Raw genomic sequence first — 20,859 nt, forward strand, 5'->3', positions numbered from 1 at the left:
AGCACAGAGGGAGGGTTCAAAGATCATGAGTGGGCGGGTGAGGGGGCGGGGAAATTGTGAGAGTTAATGTGTAAGAGAATGAATGAATGAATGAATGAATGAATGAATGGTGGATGGAAGTCAGGGAGGGGGGAGGGAGTAAGGGAAGGAAGGAAGGAAGGAAGGAAGGAAGGAAGGAAGGAAGGAAAAAGAAAGGAGGAAGGAAGAAAGGAAGGAAGGAGGGAGGAGGGAGGGAGGAGGGAAGGCAAGGGAGGAAGGAAGAAAGGAAGGAGGGAGGAAGGAAGGAAGGAAAGAAGGAAGGAAGGAGGGAGGGAGGGAGGGAAAGGGACTACCCAAAGCACATACTTTAGGCAGGATGGGAACCCCGTATGATCCGAGTTGAAACCCTGTCCCCTCCTCCAGACCTGGACACTGAGAAGTGGACCCCCTCCATGGCCTCGCCCAGTGCTGGGAGCTGAGTCAGGGGCAAGCCACTCATCTTCCCCCGCACAAACCCATGCTCAGTCCCAAAATCCCCTCACAGGCCAGCCCTGCCCCCGGGGAGCCCTCAGAGGGGGCCCCGGCCATCCGCCCACCCTGGAGGCACTGTGCCCGAGGCTTGGGACTTGATGCGCAGTTTGTGGGGCAGGGAGGGCTGACCCTCAGAGTCATTCCCTGGGACAGGATAGGCCACCCCGGGAGGCAGCTCCATCGGGTCAGCAGAGGGTGTGAGCAACACATCTGAGGGCCCCGAAGCCTGGTAACCAGTGGGCATGGGTGACCACAGCCTCCAGAAGGGCCTGAGCTCCGGTCTGGTCCCCCCATGCCCATCCAGGAGGTGACAACTGAATAAGGCAGCTGGGAGGGCAGCCTGCAAGGCCATGTCCATTCTCTTGGGGGCAGGGGGCGCAGGGTCCTGCGGGCACCTGGGGGAGGTGGCCAGACCAGTCCACCTGTGAGCCACCAGACAGCCCCCGCATCCCGGAACCCCAGTGTCCAGGGCGCATGGCCTCAAAAAGCAGCCACGGGAGCCAGAGAGGGAGGGGAGGGGTTCGGCCCTAGAGCAGGGGTCCCCAGTCCAGGGGGCCTCCCATAGCATGGCCTGCAGGGGCAGGGCCCGGGAGCCAGCGACGGAGGGCAGAAGGCCAAAGCGATGCCTCAGTGTCCACAGCTCAGCCCTGAGCAGAGCGTTTTCCTCCAGCAGGACGGCTAGCCTGCCCTCGAGGGCCGCGTCATTGAGACGCCGCTTTTCCCGGGACCTCTTGGCGGCTTCGTTGTTCTTCCTCCGCTTCTCCCAGTAAACTGTGTCCTTCTTCTCTTCCGGCATGAACTCCCGCTGCCTCCGGATGGCCGGACCCCTGCCGCGTGCTCCCCGCAGGGTCTTGCTGCAACCCTGAGATACAACTGGCAGGCTGGAGAGACCCACGTCCATGGCTGCCTGGGGCACCTGGAACACAAGAGAGGGGTCTCGGACAGGAGGCAGGAGGCTGACCAGGATGGCCCTCCCTCTAATTTATCCTGTGACCCCACCATCACAGACAGGTAAGGGCGCAGGTGGAGTGGGAGCGGGGAGGGTGGGGGGTGACCCGGATGGAGGCAGAGAGGGATGTAATGGAGAGGAAGAGGAGAGAAGCTGGTGGGACCATTGGGTGTCTGGCAGAGCAGCGGGGGAGGCTTCCAGAGAGGCCGCTTGGCCGGGAAAAGCTTAGGAGCAGACCACAGTCTTCACGGAGAGCCGGAGGGGCAGGGACCGTGTCCTTAGAGGATGCAGGCTCTTTCCCCGGGGTTCTTACCGCTGAGAAGTCAGCTGATAAGCCTAGAGCTCAGTCTGGTCTGAGCTCCAGGTTAAGGTCCTTGGAGACCCAGAGGGAGAATGAAAGAGGGCTGAACCTGGAAAGAAAGAATGTGTGTCCATGGAGTTAAACTGAGTCAAGCTGGGTTCAGAAAATAAGCCAGTAGTCATGTGAATTGTGCCTAGGTTATGTCCCAAGACCTCCTCGATACGTGGCCAGAATTTCGCATCTGCCCATCCATCCATCCGCCTACCCACACATTCATAAGATGATCGATTCATCTATGCACTCACTCAACTGTCCATTTGTCCATCCCTCTGCTCAAACATTCCATCTATCCCCCATCCGACTACAGAACCATCTACACATCTGCCACTCACACACCCACCCATCCACCTCCCTGTCCATTCATTCACCGATAGAGTCATTTTTGTATAATATTGTACCTACAGGTAACAATAGAAAAAAAATTGGACTCTATAAAAATGTTTACATTTTGTGCATCAAAAGATACCACCCGCAAAGTAAAAAGATAACTCACAGAATGGGAGGAAATATTTGCAAATCATAGATCTGATAAGGGATTAAAATCCCAGAACATACAGAGAACTCCTACAACTTAGCAACAACAACAACAACAACAAGATAGAAATAAAAATAACCCAATTCAGAAATGGTCACAGGGCTTGAACAGACATTTCTCAAAAGAAGATACGCTGCTGGTCCACAAGCACGTGAAAAGAGGCTCAACAGCGCTAATCATTAAAGGAAAGTCAAATCAAAACTACAGCGAGATATCGCCTCACATCCACCCGGACGGCTACCATTAAAACAAACCAAAACAGAAAATAGCAAGTGTTGACCAGGAGGTAAAGAAATTACAACTCTCGCAAACTGTGGGCAGGAATGTAAAACGGTGCAGCCGCTGTGGAAAACAGTATGGCGTTTCCTCCAAAAAATTAAAAATAGAGTTACCCTGTGATCGAGCAACTCCACTTCTGGGCATACACCCAGAAAAATTGGAAGCAGGGTCTCAAAGAGATAGCCACACACCTATGTTCACAGCAGCAGCATTCACGATGGCTAAGAAGCGGAAACAGCCCAAGTGTCCATGAACAGATGAACAGAGGAGCAAAATGTGGTCCAGCCATACAATGGAAAATGATCCAGCCTTTAAAAGGGAGGAGAGTCTAACACCTGCTGCAACACGGATGAGTTTTGGAGGTGTGAGGCTCAGCGAAATAAGCCAGTCACAAAAAGACAAATGGTCTACGATGCCCTCATAAGAGGTACTTACAATAGTCAAAATTTCAAAGACAGAAAATAGCATGGTGGGTGCCGGGGGCCAAGGGGAGAGGAAAATGGGGAGTTATGCTTTAATGTTATGTAAAAAGAGAATTATCTTCTTTTACAAGATGAAAACAGTATGGGGACGAGTGGTGCAGGAGGTAGCACAACAGTGTGAGTGTATTTAATATTCTTGAACCATACACTTAAAAATGATTAAGACAGGGGCGCCTGGGCGGCTCAGTCAGGTGAGTGTCTGACTCCTGATTTCGGCTCAGGTCAGGATCCCAGGGTCGTGGGATCGAGCCCCACTGTGGGTTCCGCACTGAGTGTGGGGCCTGCTTGGGATTCTCTCTCTGTCTCTGAAATTTTTTTTTTAATGGTTAAAACACTAAATGTTATTTTACGTGTATTTTTAATTTATTAATAATATATATTTTTTAATAATACTAATGTAACTTTACTGAACGCCAGCCATCTTGCCATCCACATATCCATTCGCCGGTCCCCCTTCGTCCACCTGCAATGCGGCCGTTCCCTCAACCATCCAGTTAGCATCCCACAAATCCATTCATTCATCTGTGTGCCCAAGACACGGGGTTTCTGCCTGAGAAGTCAAAGCAGGCTCCAAGAAAGAGTGGGCATTGAGAGCTGGCATCCTTGTCCAGAGAACCCATGACTAACCTTCATGAGGGCGGGTATGTGTCTTTTTTTGTCTACAATTGTAACCCTGGTACCTAATGTTGTGCTTGTAGACTGTAAGTGGTAAATAAACATGAATGAATGAATGAATGAATGAATGAATGAACGAATGAACGAACAGGTGAATCAAAACAGAACTTTGTTCACAGGAAATATTTGGCCCTCCCTCCTGCTGAACTGCCAGCCCCAAATCATGAAGCCAACCACATTTCCCTTTTTGCTTTGGCCACCAGGAAACTCAGCATTCAGTTTGAAGATAAGCTATAATAGCCTTCTTGATTGGGAAAGCCGTTTTCTTCTGCAGTGTTATTATTTGAATTTAGTCTTTTGCTCTGTGCTAACAGCTCTTGGCCTTAGTGTCTTGGCTGCATAAGATCATTGAGATCAAAAGACAACACTCTTCAAAACTCTGACCATGATTCTACGTCCACGTTTCCCAAAGTATGTTGTCAGGAACCCCAGTGCCGAGGGTGCACTGCCCAAAAAAAGAGAAAAAAATACAATACATTTGAGAAATACTGTATATCTTACACCCTACCTGAGAATCTTAATGATTCTCAGGAGCACCTGGGTGGCTCAATCAGTTAAGCGCCCAACTTCGGCTCAGCTCATGATCTTGTGGTTCATGAGTTTGAGACCCACATTGGGCTCTGTGCTGACAGCTCAGAGCCTGGAGCCTCTTTCGGATTCTGTGTCTCCCTCTCTCTCTGCCCCTCCCCTGCTCACACTCTGTCTCTCTTTCTCTCCAAAATAGATAAACATTTAAAAGATTGTTAAAGGCTCTGAGAAGTCCTGCAAAAAAAAAAAAATTTTTTTTAACTTTGTTTGACTTAGAGGTTCTCAAACTCACAAAATATCTACTTTACAAAACACCTTGGGATGCAAATTCATTCATTCATTCATTCATTCATACAGCACTGTGCCAGGTCCTAAGCTGGTTACCAGAGGAAAATCAAACAGCCCTGTGCCTTCACAAAGCCCCCAGCCACATGGTAAAGGTAAGTGAGATATAATGGAAAACACAGGCCCAGAGAGGGTCTGCTATCTGCCCAAGTCACACAGTAAGTTAGCAGCAGGATGAGGATTTGAATGCCATCTGTCTAATGCGTGGGTCCGTTCTGCTTACAGGTCTGAGGGGCTGCTATGTCTGCAGTCATGGCTGGGCTTGGAACAAAAGGCTTTGCGGGGCCCTGCAGTCACCTGAGTCGGCAAGAACCCTAGTCACCAGAGGGACTCCAGTACCACTGCCTGGGACCCCCTCTGAGAACTGGTTACGAGGGGGACACCAGCACCGAGGCCCAAGACCTCCTGTGAGGCCCAACAGGCATCTGGGGCCACCTGGCCACCGGCCCACCTGCTGCAGCAGGTGGCCCATGCTGGCCCGTGTCGCACAGGCTGGAGAAGCGCCTGCAAACCGCAGACCCTGCTGCGCAGGACCCGGGTGGGAGGCCCTGGGTTTGCACCTGCCTAGTCCTCACGTCTGCTCCTGGCGGTCAGACCACCTATCACATCCTTGTCCAGGAGGCCACGTTCCCTGGCCCCTTTCAGCCGTCTGAGGCCAGCACACCCTCTGGCAGGAGTGCATCGTCCTGCTTACAGAGAAGGAAACCGAGGCTCAGGAGCTCCCGCGGCTGGCCTGGGGGTGTCGGCAATTTCACAAGTCGGCCTGATTTTCCCTCCCATCCTTTCCTCCCAGCATGGTGACTGCCGCCACCACCACCCCCCCAGCCCCACAGCCACTGCTGACACCCCTGCCCCCTCACCCCACCCCCCACCACTTCCCTGTCCACACGTGCACACACCCCCTCCACTCTCCTCGCAGCGCCAGCCACAGCCCAGGCGTCTCCTATCCCCCCTGGGTCCACACCCGCCTGCACCCCGGTCCCTCCAAACCCACCAGCAGCCCAGAGGAGTCTTTTTCAAAACCCCACTGACCCTCAGGTTAGAAACCTCTGGGGTGTGCTTATGAAAGCACACAAAATGGTCCCTGAAAACAGTGCTCATGTGCAGCTCAGGTTCCCCCCCACTTCTCCACCCTGGGGCCGGGGAGCGAACGGAGGCAGACGCTGCACGAATGGGTTTTGGAATGAACCAGTGAATGCGTGAGTATTTGAACCAGGTAATGAGTGACCTGAAAATGTATGAGTGAGCAAGCAGACGGAGAAATACCCCAGGGGCAGGGCCCTGAGAGTGGGGTACAGTAAGCCTCAGTGAATCCTCTCTCCCCCACAGAGGGCTGGGCCTGGGCCTTCCACTGCCCAGACGGCTCATCTGAGACCCAACCAACGTGAGCCCCCAGACAGGCTCTCGCTCAGGGTCCTTTGTCCCACCAGCCAGAGCATCCTGCCGCCACCGACCTGGCCCTGTCGGGGGCAGGGGGTGGGGGGGCCTCAGAGGGGGTCCTGAGCACCATTCCAACTTCAAGGATACTCACAGGAGCCCAGGAGTTGATGTGCGCCAGCATGGAGCACATCCCAAGGCCCTGGGGCCAGCGCCCGTGGGCACCATCCCGGTTCAGGGAGAGAGGACGGAACCGGTGGGGGGGGGGGGGCAGGCAGGCAAACCCAGGGATGACTGGAGCAGGGGCCAGACAGGCTGGAAAGGAAGCAGACGAAGACCGGGGATCCTCCAAGGAAAAGTCAAAACCAGCCGATGCCCAAGAAAGAAGACAGCGTGGGCTGGCAGTCAGAGCCAGCCAGTGGGGTACGAGAGGGCAAGTGCCACCATGCAGCTCCCTTCCTGAGTCCCCCCTCCTCCCTGTGGCTTGGCCTGAGCTCCCCCTGACCACCGACCCCCACCTCCACAGGAACCCAAAGGGAGATGGGGCAGCAGATAGCTCAGCTGCCTGAATTTATTTAGAGAAGACGCAGCGAGGGCTGGGCTGAACCTTCCTGTGGTCACCGGGGAAGCACTAATGGAAGGCAGTGAGTCAGGGGCACTCGTGCGCAACAGCCTGAGGCAGCAGCGAGCAAGGAAACAGGAAAGGGGTCTCCCCCAGAGATGGCCCAGGCCAGTTCCACCCCAGCCCCAGCAGCCTGCACAGCTTCCCTGACAGCGGCCGTCAAAGCCCGGCTTGGTTTTCTGGAGTGACGGGGAGCTCATTCACTGTTAAGCTGCTGTCAGGCTGGGTGAGCTCTCACCATCCGGGTTTCCCTGCAACAGAACCAACACCCACCTTTACTAGACCTTTTCCCTTAGAATTCATTCTCTCTGTTGGTGAAACACCCCTCCTCCCTTTGGCCCCTAGATTCTCTGAGAATTGGACAGATCGATGTTCACATCCCCCTAGCCCCTCCTCGGGTCTGCTTTCCACGGAAAGCAGTCGTGTTTGGTGAGTGCCTACGAGGTGCCAGGCGCAAAGAATGCCTCGCCTTGTACTTACCGCCGTTCCAAGCTCCAAGAAGAAAGTTCGGTCATTACCCTCACTTGACGGATGAAAAGAGGCCCTGAGGAGTCAGGTGACTGACGACCTGCCCGAGTCAGCACGGCCAGAATGCAGGCAATGGCCTCCGGGCCCATGCCTTCTGAACACAGCAGGGTAGCCTTCCTGGCCTTTCCCGCTCTTTCCACTGAGGACACATTTTTTAGTTCATTCAGCACCTCTGACGGGTAGAGATCAGTACCCACAGAGGAAAAAAGGGTCCAGAAACTGCACAGCTAACAACGGGGCGGGACTTAGATGAGCGTACAAGCCACCAGGATCGTACAAAGGACGGACAGAGCTAAGACCTTAAACCCACTTGAACTGGGTTCAAACCCTCCTTCTTAGCTAAGCATGTTTGGGCAAGTCACATCACCTCTATGAGCTTCCGATGCCTCAACTAAAATGAGGATAATAGGGGTGCCTGGGGGGCTCAGTCGGTTAAGCATCCGACTTCAGCTCAGGTCATGATCTCACAGTTTGTGGGTTTGAGCCCCACATCGGGCTCCGTGCTGACAGCTCAGAGCCTGGAGCCTGCTTTTGATTCTGTGTCTTCTCCCCTTCTCTGCCTCTCCTCTGCTCATGATCTGTGTCTCTTTCTCTCAAAAATAAACATTAAAGGGGCGCCTGGGTGGCGCAGTCGGTTAAGCGTCCGACTTCAGCCAGGTCACGATCTCGCGGTCCGTGAGTTCGAGCCCCGCGTCAGGCTCTGGGCTGATGGCTCGGAGCCTGGAGCCTGTTTCCGATTCTGTGTCTCCCTCTCTCTCTCTGCCCCTCCCCCGTTCATGCTCTGTCTCTCTCTGTCCCAAAAATAAATTTAAAAAACATTGAAAGAAAAAAAAATTAAAAAAAAAAGAATAAATCCCAGAGATCCTGGTGTTAAAAGCCGATACGTAATAATAGTTAACAATCCACGCAGCCACTTTTTATTTGATGGTGGTATTAGAACCCTCTCCCACTAGGTTTCTGCCACCCTGCTCCCACGATTGTTTGTGTCGAAAATACCTCTGAGAACCGTCAGAGACCACTCAACACCCTGTATCGGTTTACAGATGACAAAATTGGACTTCCTTTCAAGATGGTGCACCAAGTACACATTGAGACCTTCCCATTCCTCCCCTAAACACTTACAAATGACAGGAAAATGTTAACTTGAATGAGGGACCAAAGAAGAAGTGCCCTATGATAAGGGTGTGCCCACCCTTGTACGTACAGGGCTGCCTAATATAGGAGATCAAGAGCGGACATTCTCAAAAGACTCTGAGCAAGGAGAAATATCCTGAAGAGATGAGTTCACAACCACTTCATGAAGTTCTCACATACTCTCCCACTGGAAGAATTTACATCAGAGGAAATAGAGATTACTGGTGCAATGTGAAAGGAGTTGTGCAATGAATAGATTGAGGAACTCCAAAAGACAAAGGATGGAATGATAGCCATTAGACAAGAACAAGAGGTTATAGAACAAAAACAGGCTGATTTCTTTTTAATCTTTATTTATTTTTGAGAGACACAGAGAGAGAGAGAGAGAGAGCATGAGTGGGATAGGGGCAGAGTGAGAGAGGGATACAGAATCTGAAGCAGGCTCCAGGCTCTGAGCTGTCAGCACAGAGCCCAACATGGGGCTCGAACCCACGAGCCGTGAGATCATGACCTGAGCCGAAGTTGGAGGCTCAACAGACTGAGCCACCCAGGCACCCCAAAACAGGTTGATTTTTTAAAAGAACCAATCAGAGCTCTGATATGAAAAATATAGTTGCTAGGGACGCCTGGGTGGCTCAGCCGGTTGAGCGTCCGACTTTGGCTCAGGTCATGATCTCGTGATTCGTGAGTTTGAGCCCCGTGTTGGGCTCTGTGCTGACAGCTCAGAGCCTGGAGCCTGCTTCAGATTCTCTCTCTCTCTCTCTCTCTCTCTCTCTCTCTCTCTCTCTCTCAAAACTGAATAAACTTAGAAAAAATTTTTAAATAAAAAGAAAAATATAGTTGCTAAAACACTTCAGAAATGAGTTGCCTGATTGAAGGAGAAAACAAGACCCAGAACTGGGAAGGGACTCACCAAGGTCACATGGGATTTTAAAGGCAAATGGTACCAGAACACAGAACCCAGATTTTAGAAGATCAGAACTAAGGTCAAACTCATGAGCTGAGTCCTGGGGCCATTTGTGGAACCTCTTTTTGAGGGTGTTCTGTGATTCCTTCCCCCACTTTCTTTTTTCTTTTTTCCCCTGTATCATAATACTGCTGCTGAGCTAAACTCCGCAGCTCCCCCCCTAATGAAGAACGGAGTTTCCATCCCCTGACTGGTCTGGGTGGGACCATGGGTATGGAGAAATGGCCAGCTTTCTCCTCCAAAATTAGAATTTAATTAAACAGAATCTGAATGTGAAGAAAAGAGTTGACTAAAACTGAGAGTAAAGCTCCAATACTGGCCATGGGATGCTGGACTGGTGACTTCACATCTCTGAGCCTCAGATTCCTCATCTATAAAATGGCTTTGATGGGTCCTGTCACATGCTGATGTTTTGAGAATAGAAAGTTGTATGCACAAGACATCTGGCGTTCCAAGGTCTCCCATGGAACACCTTTCTGGGGCTCAACAACCTTCTTTTATGAGCCCAAAGAAACCCCAGATGAGGACAAAGCTACAGTCACTTAGGCCACCAACATAGGAGAGAAATTTAAAACCTTGAAAGGACAGGGGCGCCTGGGTGGCGCAGTTGGTTAAGTGTCCGACTTCAACCAGGTCACGATCTCGTGGTCCGTGAGTTCGAGCCCTGCGTCGGGTTCTGGGCTGATGGCTCAGAGCCTGGAGCCTGTTTCCGATTCTGTGTCTCTCTCTCTCTCTGCCCCTCCCCTGTTCATGCTCTGTCTCTCTCTGTCCCAAAAATAAATAAACGTTGAAAAAAAATTTTTTTTACCTTGAAAGGACAAAAAAAAAAGGTGATAAAAAAAGATGAATCAAAGGAGAGAGGGTAGGCTGACTTACAAATCCCCCACCTACATGGTCAGATGGCAGCCCACAATTTTTCCCTTTACACCGTGTTATGGGGGGAACTAAAAATGACCACAAACTCTCCGGTGGGTATAAGCCTTCTTAACACTCACAGGCAAGAAGTGACATCTGTGTGGCCAATTCACATCTGGAAAAATTGTTCATTTCTTTCCCTTAACAAGAAAAATACTCATTCGTTTTCATCTACACAATGAGATACCATTTTTTTCTGGCTGAAATGGGCAAAGATTTAAAAACGATAAAACCCAATGCTAGCAAGGATGTGGTGAGATGGGCACTTGAGTACCTAGAAAGAGAAGGTATAACCTGCTTCCTGGCAGGGCAACTAAACAATCTGAAGCAGAGTTGGACTCCTACCCTGTTTGAGGGATAAAGATGTCACTTCTCTCCCACCTGGATCCCTGCTCCAAGCATCTCCCTATTCTGGCCTTAGCAGCCCCAATATCCCTCCTCCAACACACCATTCCAGCCACTTAGAACCTCTTTTGTTTCTCAGAAAGCTGTTCTTTCCTTCATGCACGCTGTGCCTTCTGCCCGAAACATCTTCCACCTTCTCTCACCTCTTCCCCAGCCAAATCTGACTCATCCTTCAGGACTTAGCTTACGTGTTACCTCCTGCAGGAAGCCCACCACACTGACCCCTCTCCACTAGGCCAGGAGTCTCTCCTGGGATCCCAGGGTCCTGTGGATTTCCACCACCACCACAGTGATGACCCTGGGTGTGTCCCCCCCCCCCCCGCCACAACCGATCTGCAGATATTCACAAGTACTTGACAAATATAGAAGTGAAATATTTGGAGAAGAGGGTGTGCTCTGTGTGGTCTCAGAAGGTTGAGCCAAGACCACAGATTGGGGTGGGAGGGAGGGGGGTAGAGGTTCAGGCTGGAGCCAGTGTCTGAAATAATTTTCTAAGAAGTCCAGCTCACTAACGCAGAAGAAGCTGCCTCGATAGGTGATGAGCTGCCCATCACAGGAGGTGTGCAAGCAGGGGGTTGGAAACCACTTATCTTTCTTTGTGACTTCCCCATCCTTACCTGGCCAGAATTGGGGGGGGGGGGCTTGAAGGAGATGCCCTCTTCCCCAAGCGGTTCCATGGGGCTTTCTTGTGACTCAGAAAACTTCCCAGGGAGGACTATGGACCCGCAGAGACTATTCCCACGGAGCTGATACAGCCCAGCCCATTCCTCAGAAAGGCCACAGAGTCCCAAGACGCTACACTCTCACGGGGTTCAGGGACCCCGATGGAGCCCCAGGGCCCTCTCACTCTGAGCAAACCCACGCCTCATAAAAGCCCCAGTGAAACCGACCTCTAAAACCGAGAGCCCTCTGCGGGAACTCAGATTTCAAGGGGAAAATGCAAGGCACTGTGGGATTGTGGCGAGCCCTACCCCTCCCCTGCGCCCCCTCCCAAGGCCCGGGAAGAGGCCGGAAGCCGTTGGTACCTCTGTGCCCAACCCACAAGCCCAGCTAGAGTCCCAGAGCAGGGACCAGACTGATAGGCAGGAAGGGGGTGGGCCAGGGGACAGGGTGTCTGCCATCCCTCCTGTGCTGGTGACACACAGTATGGCCTTAGACAAGGGCCAGCTGCTCTCTGAGCCTCAGTGTTTCACTGTCAAATGGGTACAAGATTGGTGCCCGGGTTGGTTAAGTAACATTGGTTACGTGCTTAGTCCCAAAACATAGTAGGTGTTTTGTTCTTCAACTCCATGAGCTTCAGGGAGGTCCCTGGGGCTCATGGGGGTCTGATCCGATGGCAGGACAGTGTCACATGAGTGTCAGCTCAGTGGAAATTGACCTCCTAAAACTGACGAGGCACAAAATTCATCTCGGCCCTGGGCCAGACGGATCCCTCAGGCTCTATCTCCCCGCTCTATCCAGCCCAAACCCCCAAAATGCTTCAGATCCTTAGGGCCCAGGCAGGCCAGGGCCCCACTGCCTGGTGGAGATTTGAGGCCCCCTAATCAGCCTGGGGGTGGTGTCACCAGGAAGGGGTGAGGGCACCTGGCCCCAGTCACCACCCAGACCCAAGGGAAGGCACTGCAGAGGTGCCCTGTGTCCAGCCAAGCCCAGGACCCACCCAGCCCCTGCTTCCACTCAGGCCCCGGCCAGAAGGGTCTCTCTTCTGGGCACCTGTGTGCCCAAATCCACCCCCCCCCCACACACACACAGGGGTCTAGACACCATCCAAGCCCACCAGGCCTTACCCACACATCCCATCAACCCCGCTCCAAGTCTCAAGGCTGTGGCTGCTCTCACTCACTCTGCTCCAGCCACACGGGGTCTCCTCGCTGCTCTCCCAACACTGCAAGCATGGTCCTGCCTCAGGGCCTTTGCACAGGCTGTTCCCTCTACCTAGAATGCTGTTCCCCCAGATACTCACATATGGTACCTCCCTCACCATCTTTAGGTCTCTCCTCCCCTGCAAGGTCCGTCCTGACCCCTAGGCTAAATCACCACCCACCCACACACCCCACCCGTCTTCTCTCCTTCTTATCGGGCCTCGTGCTTATAGGGGGCGCTTACCACACTCCTTACTTTTTCAATAGTGACAATTGACTTGCTCCGTGTCCGTCTGCCACCAGAATGCTAGCCCCTGATGACAGGGCCCACTCCCCTCTGTGTACAAGGAGCTCCAGGGCCACAGACTCCCTTCTGTGAAATGGGCCCAGGGGTGCCCTGAGAGAGTTTCCGGCTCTGCGAGCCCTGCCCTCCACCCCAGGGGTGGCTCTCCCTCCTCCATCTGCGGAACTGCACTCAAAGAAACACCCCACTTTCCCTGCCCCCACCCCATGGTTCCCGGAGACAGGCTGTGTCCCTGGGGCCTTCAGGGGGCAGGGCCTGGACCCTGTGACTTCTCTGCGTTCCCGAAACACCCACTGGCCTCATCCAAGCCCTTTCTGGGTGCCCAGCTCTGCCTGTGCTAAGCACTTTACAGACACTATCTGCCAAAGGGATCTCCTCACCACACAATCACATTATGCCACTTACCAGCTCAACATCCTCGGCAGATCAAGACCACACTCCCTTGCCCTACCCACAGGGCCTCCCACACAGTCCGGATGGGGCTGGTCCCCTCCATGCTCCAACCACTGGGACTCACCACAGGGCCTTTGCACCTGCAGGCCTGCTGCCTGGACCGCTCCGCCTCCCCTCTCCCAGTGTCCTCATTCTCATCCTTTGATTGCCAACTTCTCCGAGAAGCCCTCCCTGACTTGCCAGGAAAGAAGTCAGGGAGAAGCAGTAGGTGTTTCTGCTTCTTAGCATTTATTATCCAAGTAAGTTTTAAAGTTTATTTATTTATTTTGAGAAGCGGGGAAGAGACAGAGAGGTAGAGGGGCAGAGCGGGGGGAAAGAGAGAATCCCAAGCAGGCTCCGCACGGTCAGTGCAGAGCCCCACGTGGGGCTTGGGGTTCCCCCAAACAACTTTACATTCATTTGTGTAACTTATTCACTAACATCTCTCTTTCTTGGGGCGCCTGGCTGGCTCAGTCGGTTAAGCGTTCGACTCTTGATGTCGGCTCACGGTTCATGGGTCCAAGCCCCACACTGGGCTCTGCACTCACTGTGCCAAACCTGCTTGGGATTCTCTGTCTCCCTCTCTCTCTGCCCCTCCCCCCACTCGCTCTCTATTTCTCTCTCCCCAAAAAATACATAAACGTTAAAAAAAATAATACCATCTCTCTTTCTCCAATGAGACCAAGGCCTGTTTCTTCCCCCAAGATATATCCCCACTCCAGGGCCTGGCACATAGTAGATGCTTGATAAATACTCATGAATGAGTGTTGGGCCGAATCCCACTATCCCCCCAGGCTCCCATTCTACAGGTGAGGAGACTGAGGCTCGCTCCTGACTTCTCTTCTGCACAGCCTGCCCCCCACAGCCCCCCAGGCAGCCTCCTAACCCCCTCCTCCAGCTTTAGGGCAGTGGTCCAAAGCCAAGGGGACATTTGTCAAAGTTTGGGGACACATTTGGCTGTCACAACTAGGGGGTGAATGCTACCGGCATCTCGTGGGTAGAGGCCAAGGATGCTGCTCACACCCTACAGTGACCAGCACAAAGGATTATCCAGCCTCAAATGTCAATGAGAAAGTCTGCTTCGGGAGAAGTGGCCACATCCTAGCCTGACTGATAAAGACTGGCCAGGCCTGGGCCCGGGGGCCATCTGATGAGAACCAGTGATAGATGTTAACAGTAGCTCCCCGGACAGATTTCACCTGGACCCAGCTGCCACTGTTTCAGCTGAAAGAAAAAGAGAGAGGAGGGGAGGGGAGGGGAGGGGAGGGGAGGGGAGGGAAGGGAAGGGAAGGGAAGAGAGAAGAGAAGAGGAAAAAGAAAGAAAGGAAAGGAAAGGAGGACATAAAGGAAGAAAAGAAAGTCACCATCAAAAGACACAAGCCACAGAGCAAGAAGGCAACCCACGGAATGGAAGAAAATATCTCCAAATCATAGATTAATATCCAAAACATATAGAGAACTCCTATAGCTCAGCAATAATGACAAAAAAAAAAAGAGCCCTCAATTAAAAATTGAGCAAAGGGCTTGAACAGACATTTCTCCAAAGAAGATGCCTAAGTGGCCAGTAAGCCCATGAGGAGAGGCTCAGCATCACTGATCATTCAGGAAACGCACAGGAAAACAGGAGCGGGCCCTCGCACGGCGCGGGTTAGGACTGTGTGGTTCCACTGAATTGCTTATAAATTGCTTATAAATGCCATCCAGGACCGTAAACGTATTTTCTCTTCCTTATGACTTCCTTAACAACACTGTCTTTTCTCTCACAATGACTTCATGATGAGAACACGGCACCTAACACCTGAACATACAAAATACGTACATGGAATATGCAAAACATGCATTCATGGACCGTCCACGTTATCACTAAGGTTTCCGGCCAACAGTAGGCTGACTGCAGTTAGGTTTCAGAGAGCCGAAAGCTGTATGTGGGCTTTCGGCTTGTGGGATGTGGTCGGTGCCCCTAATTCCTGTCTTCAAGTATCAACTGTACGAGATACGGCCTTACACACCTGAGGACAGCTGCTGTTAAAACACACACACACACACACACACACACACACACACAGAAAATAAGTGTTGGCGATGATGTTGTGAAACTAGAACCTTCAGGCACTGTTGGTGGGAATATAAAACGGCACGGCTGTTCGTTGCGGAAAACAGTGCGGGGGTTCTTCAAAAACTTAAAAATAGAACTCCCATATGATCCAGCAGTTGCATTTATGGGGTCAACACCCAAGAGAATTGAACGCAGGGATTTGGGGCGCCTGGGTGGCTCAGTCGGTTCAGCGTCCGACTCTTGATTTCAGTTCAGGTCATGATCCCAGGGTCGTGGGATCCAGCCCCTGGATGGGCTTGGTACTGGGCATGGAGCCTACTTAAGTCTCTCTCTCTCTCTCTCTCTCTCTCTCTCTCTCAAGAAACCAAGCAGGAACTCTAAGAAATATTTGCACACCTATGTTCAGTGCACAGGGCATGATTCACAATACCTAAAACGTGGAAGCAACCCAGCGCCCATCGACACATGAATGCACAAACAAGACGCAGTCCATCCACACAATGGAACATTTAGCCTAAAAAGAAAGGATAATCTGACACCTGCCACAACATGGAAGAACCCAGAAGACACTAGGCCCCATGACATAAGCCAGACACAAAAAGACAAATACTGTATAAATCCACTTAAATGAGGTCCCCGGAGTAGCCAGAGATGTAGACAGAAGGGGGATGGTGGGAGCCAGGGTGGGGGAGGGGAAGAGGAGTCAGCGTTTCACGGGGACCGAGATTCAGTTCGGAAAGATGAGAAAGTTCTGGAGGCGGATGGTGGTGATGGTTGCACAACACTAGGGACGTATTTAATACCACTGACTTCTATGCCTATAAGATGGTTAAGATGGCAAATTTTATGTTATGTGTATTTTACCAAAATATTTAAAAATTGGGGGGGGGGGAGAGGGAGGGACACAGACCAAGCGGTCATGTCTGAAGCATGGGCTGGCATGTCTGTAGAACCCCAGACATGTCCAGCCCTCCAGGGCTCCCACCTCCCATAGGATGAAAGCCCAAGTCCTCCAGAGGCCCAGAAGGCACTGTACCACCTGCCCCTCTCCCTGCCTGCCCTTGTTCCTCCCCATCTCCCCCCTTGCTCACTCCACTCAGGCCACGAAGGCCTCCTTCCTGTTCCTCTGACATGCCAGGCCTGGTCCCACCCCAGGGCCTTTGCACAGTATATGCCTTCTACCTGGAATGCCCTCCCACTTCAATATCTATATGGCTGATCCCCTCTCTCAATGCCCACAACCCTCTGTGCAGGACAGAGTGCTTGCGCCCACCTAATCCCCTCTATGTCAGACTTGAAGTTTGGGGAACAAGGCCCGACCCAGCAGCGCGTGGTCTCAGAGACACAACATCCAAGTGGTTTGCGCTAAGTGACTCCACCCTCAGGGCCAACCGTGGGTCGTTGCGGCATGTCTCGCCTCCTCTTCCCATCTGAGCAGGGCCCAGAACCCCCCAGGCACCTGCTACTGCCATACGGTGGGCACAAAACAATTGCTCAATAAACATGTGGATAAAAATGCATTATGGAGGGACAGAGAAGAGAGAGAGAGGGAGGAAGAGAAAGAGATACAGAAACAGAAAAGGCAGGAAGGGCAGAGAAGGAAGGAGAGACGGAGGCCAGCAAAGAAAGAGAAAGAGAGAGCACAGATGGCCACTAAGCCACGAACGACGTCCCACACACGCAGCAGACCCCAGCAGACAACAGCCAGAGGTCTGTGACCACGAACTCGGCAGCAAACGCTCGGTCCCATCCCCACGGCCACTGGACCCCAACTCCCCCAAGTCCCTAGCATACGTGCATCTCCCCATGACAGTCAGACCCCACAACAGACACACCCTGAGGACACACACACGCACACACACGGGTCTGCATGGCTGCCGGACCCACCTAACCACCAGATCCCGGAACACGTGGGACCCCCCTCACCCCGTGACAAACCCCACCCTCTCCTACAGCCAGATCCCTAGACGACCACACCACCGCAGACCCTCCCAGGTCCCCAGGCATCCTCTTCTGGGACCTCGACCTCCCACTCAGCGCCCCCCTACACACACACACCCCGACAGGCGTAGCCACCCATGGGGACCAGCACTATCCGGTCCTTTTCAGGGTTACACGAAGCTGGTACTTTTTCATCCCATAAGTGCCGACAAGGCGACAACAGCTGTCGTCAGCCTCCTGAGGTGGGGAACAGGGCTCGGGTGTGGGGGCCACACGAGTGGAGGGAGCAGAGAGGAGGGCGGGAGCTGGGAGGCGGAAGAGAAAGGACACAAGCCAGCAGGAGCTGGGGCACAGAGAGGAGGTGGCCGCAGGAGGCCCCCCAAAGTGGAGGCGGCATTGGGGTCTGAAGCCAGATGGTCCCGCACACGGCTGGCCCTGGCCCCCACCCCGCCGGCCAGCCTGCCCTGTCCCTTCCCCAGGGCCCCGCCGGGTCTCCCTCAGGGCAGGAGGAGGACAGGTCCCTCCGACTTGGAGAAAGGCCTGTTCTTCCTCAGCCAGCCCTGAGCCCGGCTCAGATGAGGCAACAGAGATGTGGCCGACAGAGACAGAGAGATACACAGGTAGGGAGACACGCAGAGAGAATCCCAAAGAGAGCCAGAGACCCAGCGAGACAGGGAGAGACACAGAAAGAGAGAAAGCTGGGGCAGGAAAGCTGGAGGGGGGCAGAAAAAGAGAAAGGGACTGAGATGGGCAGCAGGAGGTGGCCTGGGGGTGGGGGGGTTGTTCCCGGGGTTCCCCCAGTGCCCTGGATGTCGGCCAGCCCAGGGGGACCTCTACCTGCACACGGGGCTCACTTCCCGGGTCGCTGTTTCCCCAGCCGGTCCTGCGCGAGCCACGAGCCACATCAGCCGCGTGGGGCCTCCAAACTCCTCCGCGGTGGAGGGAGTCACCAGCGCTTCCGTAAAGGTGACACCCCGGCCCCCAGCCTGTAGCTCGTGGCTTTCCCTGCAGAGCGGTCCCCCCCCCCCCCCACCTGGTGTCTGCCGGGGGAGCAGCTGTTTGTGGGCTGGCTTCAACTCGGGGTGGGGGTGGGGGTGGGGGGTCACTGGGGAGCAAACCTCACCACCAGGCGTGCACCAAGGGAGGGGGGGGGGGGTCCTGCTGGTCTGCCCCCTGGGGGCCCAGCAAGCGGGTGGTCTGGCTGGCCAAAGCTCCAGAATGTCATTCCACCCCCCTAAGACCCTTCTGGAAAGATCAGAGGAGCAAAAGCAAAGGTCCCTTTCTCTTCCAAGTGAGGACACTCCCCTGCTCAAACACCCTCTGTGGCTCCTCCTTGCCTTTCAGATTTCCTAATCCTCCTCCCCAAAGACATACGCCCTCTGCCCAGTCTACCCACCAGAGGAGGCAAGCACACAGCAATTTAGTAACGTGCCCCCCGGGGGAACGTGAAGCCCGATCTTTCACTTCAGTATGAATTTCCTGAGCGGACAAGAGTGAATGCGGACGGCAGGTATTCCAGGCAGAGGGAACAGCACAGGCAAAGGCTTAGAGGTTAAGGATCCGCATGGACGTGTTTCCGAGGGATCCTGGGAGAGGTGGTCAGAGCTGCTGGTAGGAAAGCCCTCGCACGTGGCCCCCGCGGCGGGTGAACCGGATGGGGCGGGGGGCGGGCTGCAGGTGCGGAGAAGCCCGAGGCACGCTCCCACCCCCAGACCCCGCTGGTTTTGAGGATTGACGCCCAGGTGGGATCGAGCGGGCCTCGACTTGGGGACAGCGCCGCCTGGTGGGAACGGTGTGGGACTGCACCCTCCTTCGCGGGTTCACTCCGCAGACGTTCACCGCCGCCCCAGCCGCGTTCCCGGAGCACGTGACCCCCCCAATGGGGTTATTTTTTAATTGCCCGCTCCTATAAAACAAATTCACCTTCGGCAGTAATCCTGAAGTGAAAAAATGATAATAGCCAGGAAATAAATGCAGATGGTGAAAAGTTCATTAGTGTCTGATATAAAAATGTTTTTATGTTGGGGCGCCTGGGTGGCTCAGTCCGTTGAGCGGTCAGTCGACTTCGGCTCAGGTCTTGATCTCACGGCTGGTGGGTTCGAGCCCGGCGTGGGGCTCTGTGCTGACAGCTCAGGGCCTGGAGCCTCCTTCGGATTCTGCGTCTCCCTTTCTCTGCCCCTCCCCCAGCCTGGCTCTGGCTCGCTCTCTCTCTCTCTCTCTCTCTCTCTCTCAAAAATAAATAAACGTTTAAGAAAAAAAATTTAATAAATAAAATAAAAATAGTTTACGTAACAAGTGGCCAGTCACTAAGTGAATTTTAACATCCACACGCCGTACAGGTTTGGCAGGTCGTAGCACTGATGTAACATTTTATTTTCTTGATTCATTCATTAGTGTTACAAGGAAGAATTTCTTGAAAAGAAGTTTTGTACACTTCACACACCTTACAATTTTATTTGTCAACTACACCTCGATAAAGCTGAAGAAGTAGAATTAAAGGAATACAAAGAATAACTTTCCATGTTTAAGATATTACTCAAACTCCTCAGCACTATCGTTCACGTATGAAATAATATTTACACTTGTCAATGAAAAATATCTCATGGTCTCCCACACTTTGCTGTTTTAATAAACACAAATATAATCTCCAAGTGGTCGCAGAAAAATACAAAATAATAATATGAATAATAATATCATTATTAGTATATTAGTATATAATATATATCTTAATTAGTATTATATTATTATGTGCTGCCTGCATGATTGCTAAGCGTCCCATGCTATTCTTTTTTTTTCATTTTTATATTATTTTTTTTATTTTTAACTTGTTTTATTTATTTATTTTTTTTAATTTACATCCAAATTAGTTAGCATATAGTGCAACAATGACTTCAGGAGTAGATCCCTTAATGCCCCTGACCCATTTAGCCCATCCCCCTCCCGCAGCCCCTCCTGTAACCCTCAGTTTGTTCTCCATATTTATGAGTCTCTTCTGTTTTGTCCCCCTCCCTGTTTTTGTATTATTTTTATTTCCCTTCCCTTGTGTTCATCTGTTCTGTGTCGTAAAGTCCTCATATGAGTGAAGTCATATGATATTTGTCTTTCTCTGACTGATTTTGCTTAGCATAATCCCCTCCAGTTCCACCCAGGTAGTTGCAAATGGCAAGATTGCATTCTTTTTGATTGCCAAGTAATACTCCATTGTGTATATGTACCACAGCTTCTTTATCCATTCATCCATCGATGGACATTTGGGCTCTTTCCATACTTTGGCTATTGTCAACAGTGCCGCTTTAAACATGGGGGTGCATGTGTCCCTTCGAAACAGCACACCTGTATCCCTTGGGTAAATGCCTAGTAGTGCAATTGCTGGGTCGTAGGGTAGTTCATTTTTAGTTTTTTGAGAAACCTCCAGACTGTCTTCCAGAGTGGCTGCACCAGATGGCATTCCCAATGTCCCACACTATTCTAATCACTTTACACATTGTAACCTTATTCCTCATCCAAACCTGTGAGGCAGAGTACTATTATTACCCCATCTTACAGATGAGGAAGCTGAGGCACAAGGGGACCAAGGTAATGGCTCAAGGTCACACAACAAGGAAGGGACGGAACTGGCTATGACCCCACAGGGCATGTGTTCTTGACCTCC

At 52.4% G+C, this 20,859-nt stretch overlaps 1 protein-coding gene across 1 annotated transcript; it reads right to left on the reverse strand.

Moving 5' to 3' along the window:
* Window positions 1–324: 324 nt before the first annotated feature.
* On the reverse strand, window positions 325–18,159 carry NFILZ (NFIL3 like basic leucine zipper). The gene is made up of 3 exons (XM_047849249.1): window positions 18,045–18,159; window positions 1,773–1,869; window positions 325–1,426 (listed from the first exon to the last, which is right to left on the reverse strand). The coding sequence occupies exon 3, from the start codon at window positions 1,409–1,411 to the stop codon at window positions 548–550; it is 864 nt and encodes a 287-aa protein (XP_047705205.1). The 5' UTR covers window positions 1,412–1,426; window positions 1,773–1,869; window positions 18,045–18,159; the 3' UTR covers window positions 325–547.
* Between the last annotated feature and the right edge of the window lie 2,700 nt (window positions 18,160–20,859).

Source organism: Prionailurus viverrinus, chromosome A2 (genome assembly GCF_022837055.1).
Source record: "Prionailurus viverrinus isolate Anna chromosome A2, UM_Priviv_1.0, whole genome shotgun sequence".
In the NCBI taxonomy this organism is placed as follows: Eukaryota; Metazoa; Chordata; class Mammalia; order Carnivora; family Felidae; genus Prionailurus; species Prionailurus viverrinus.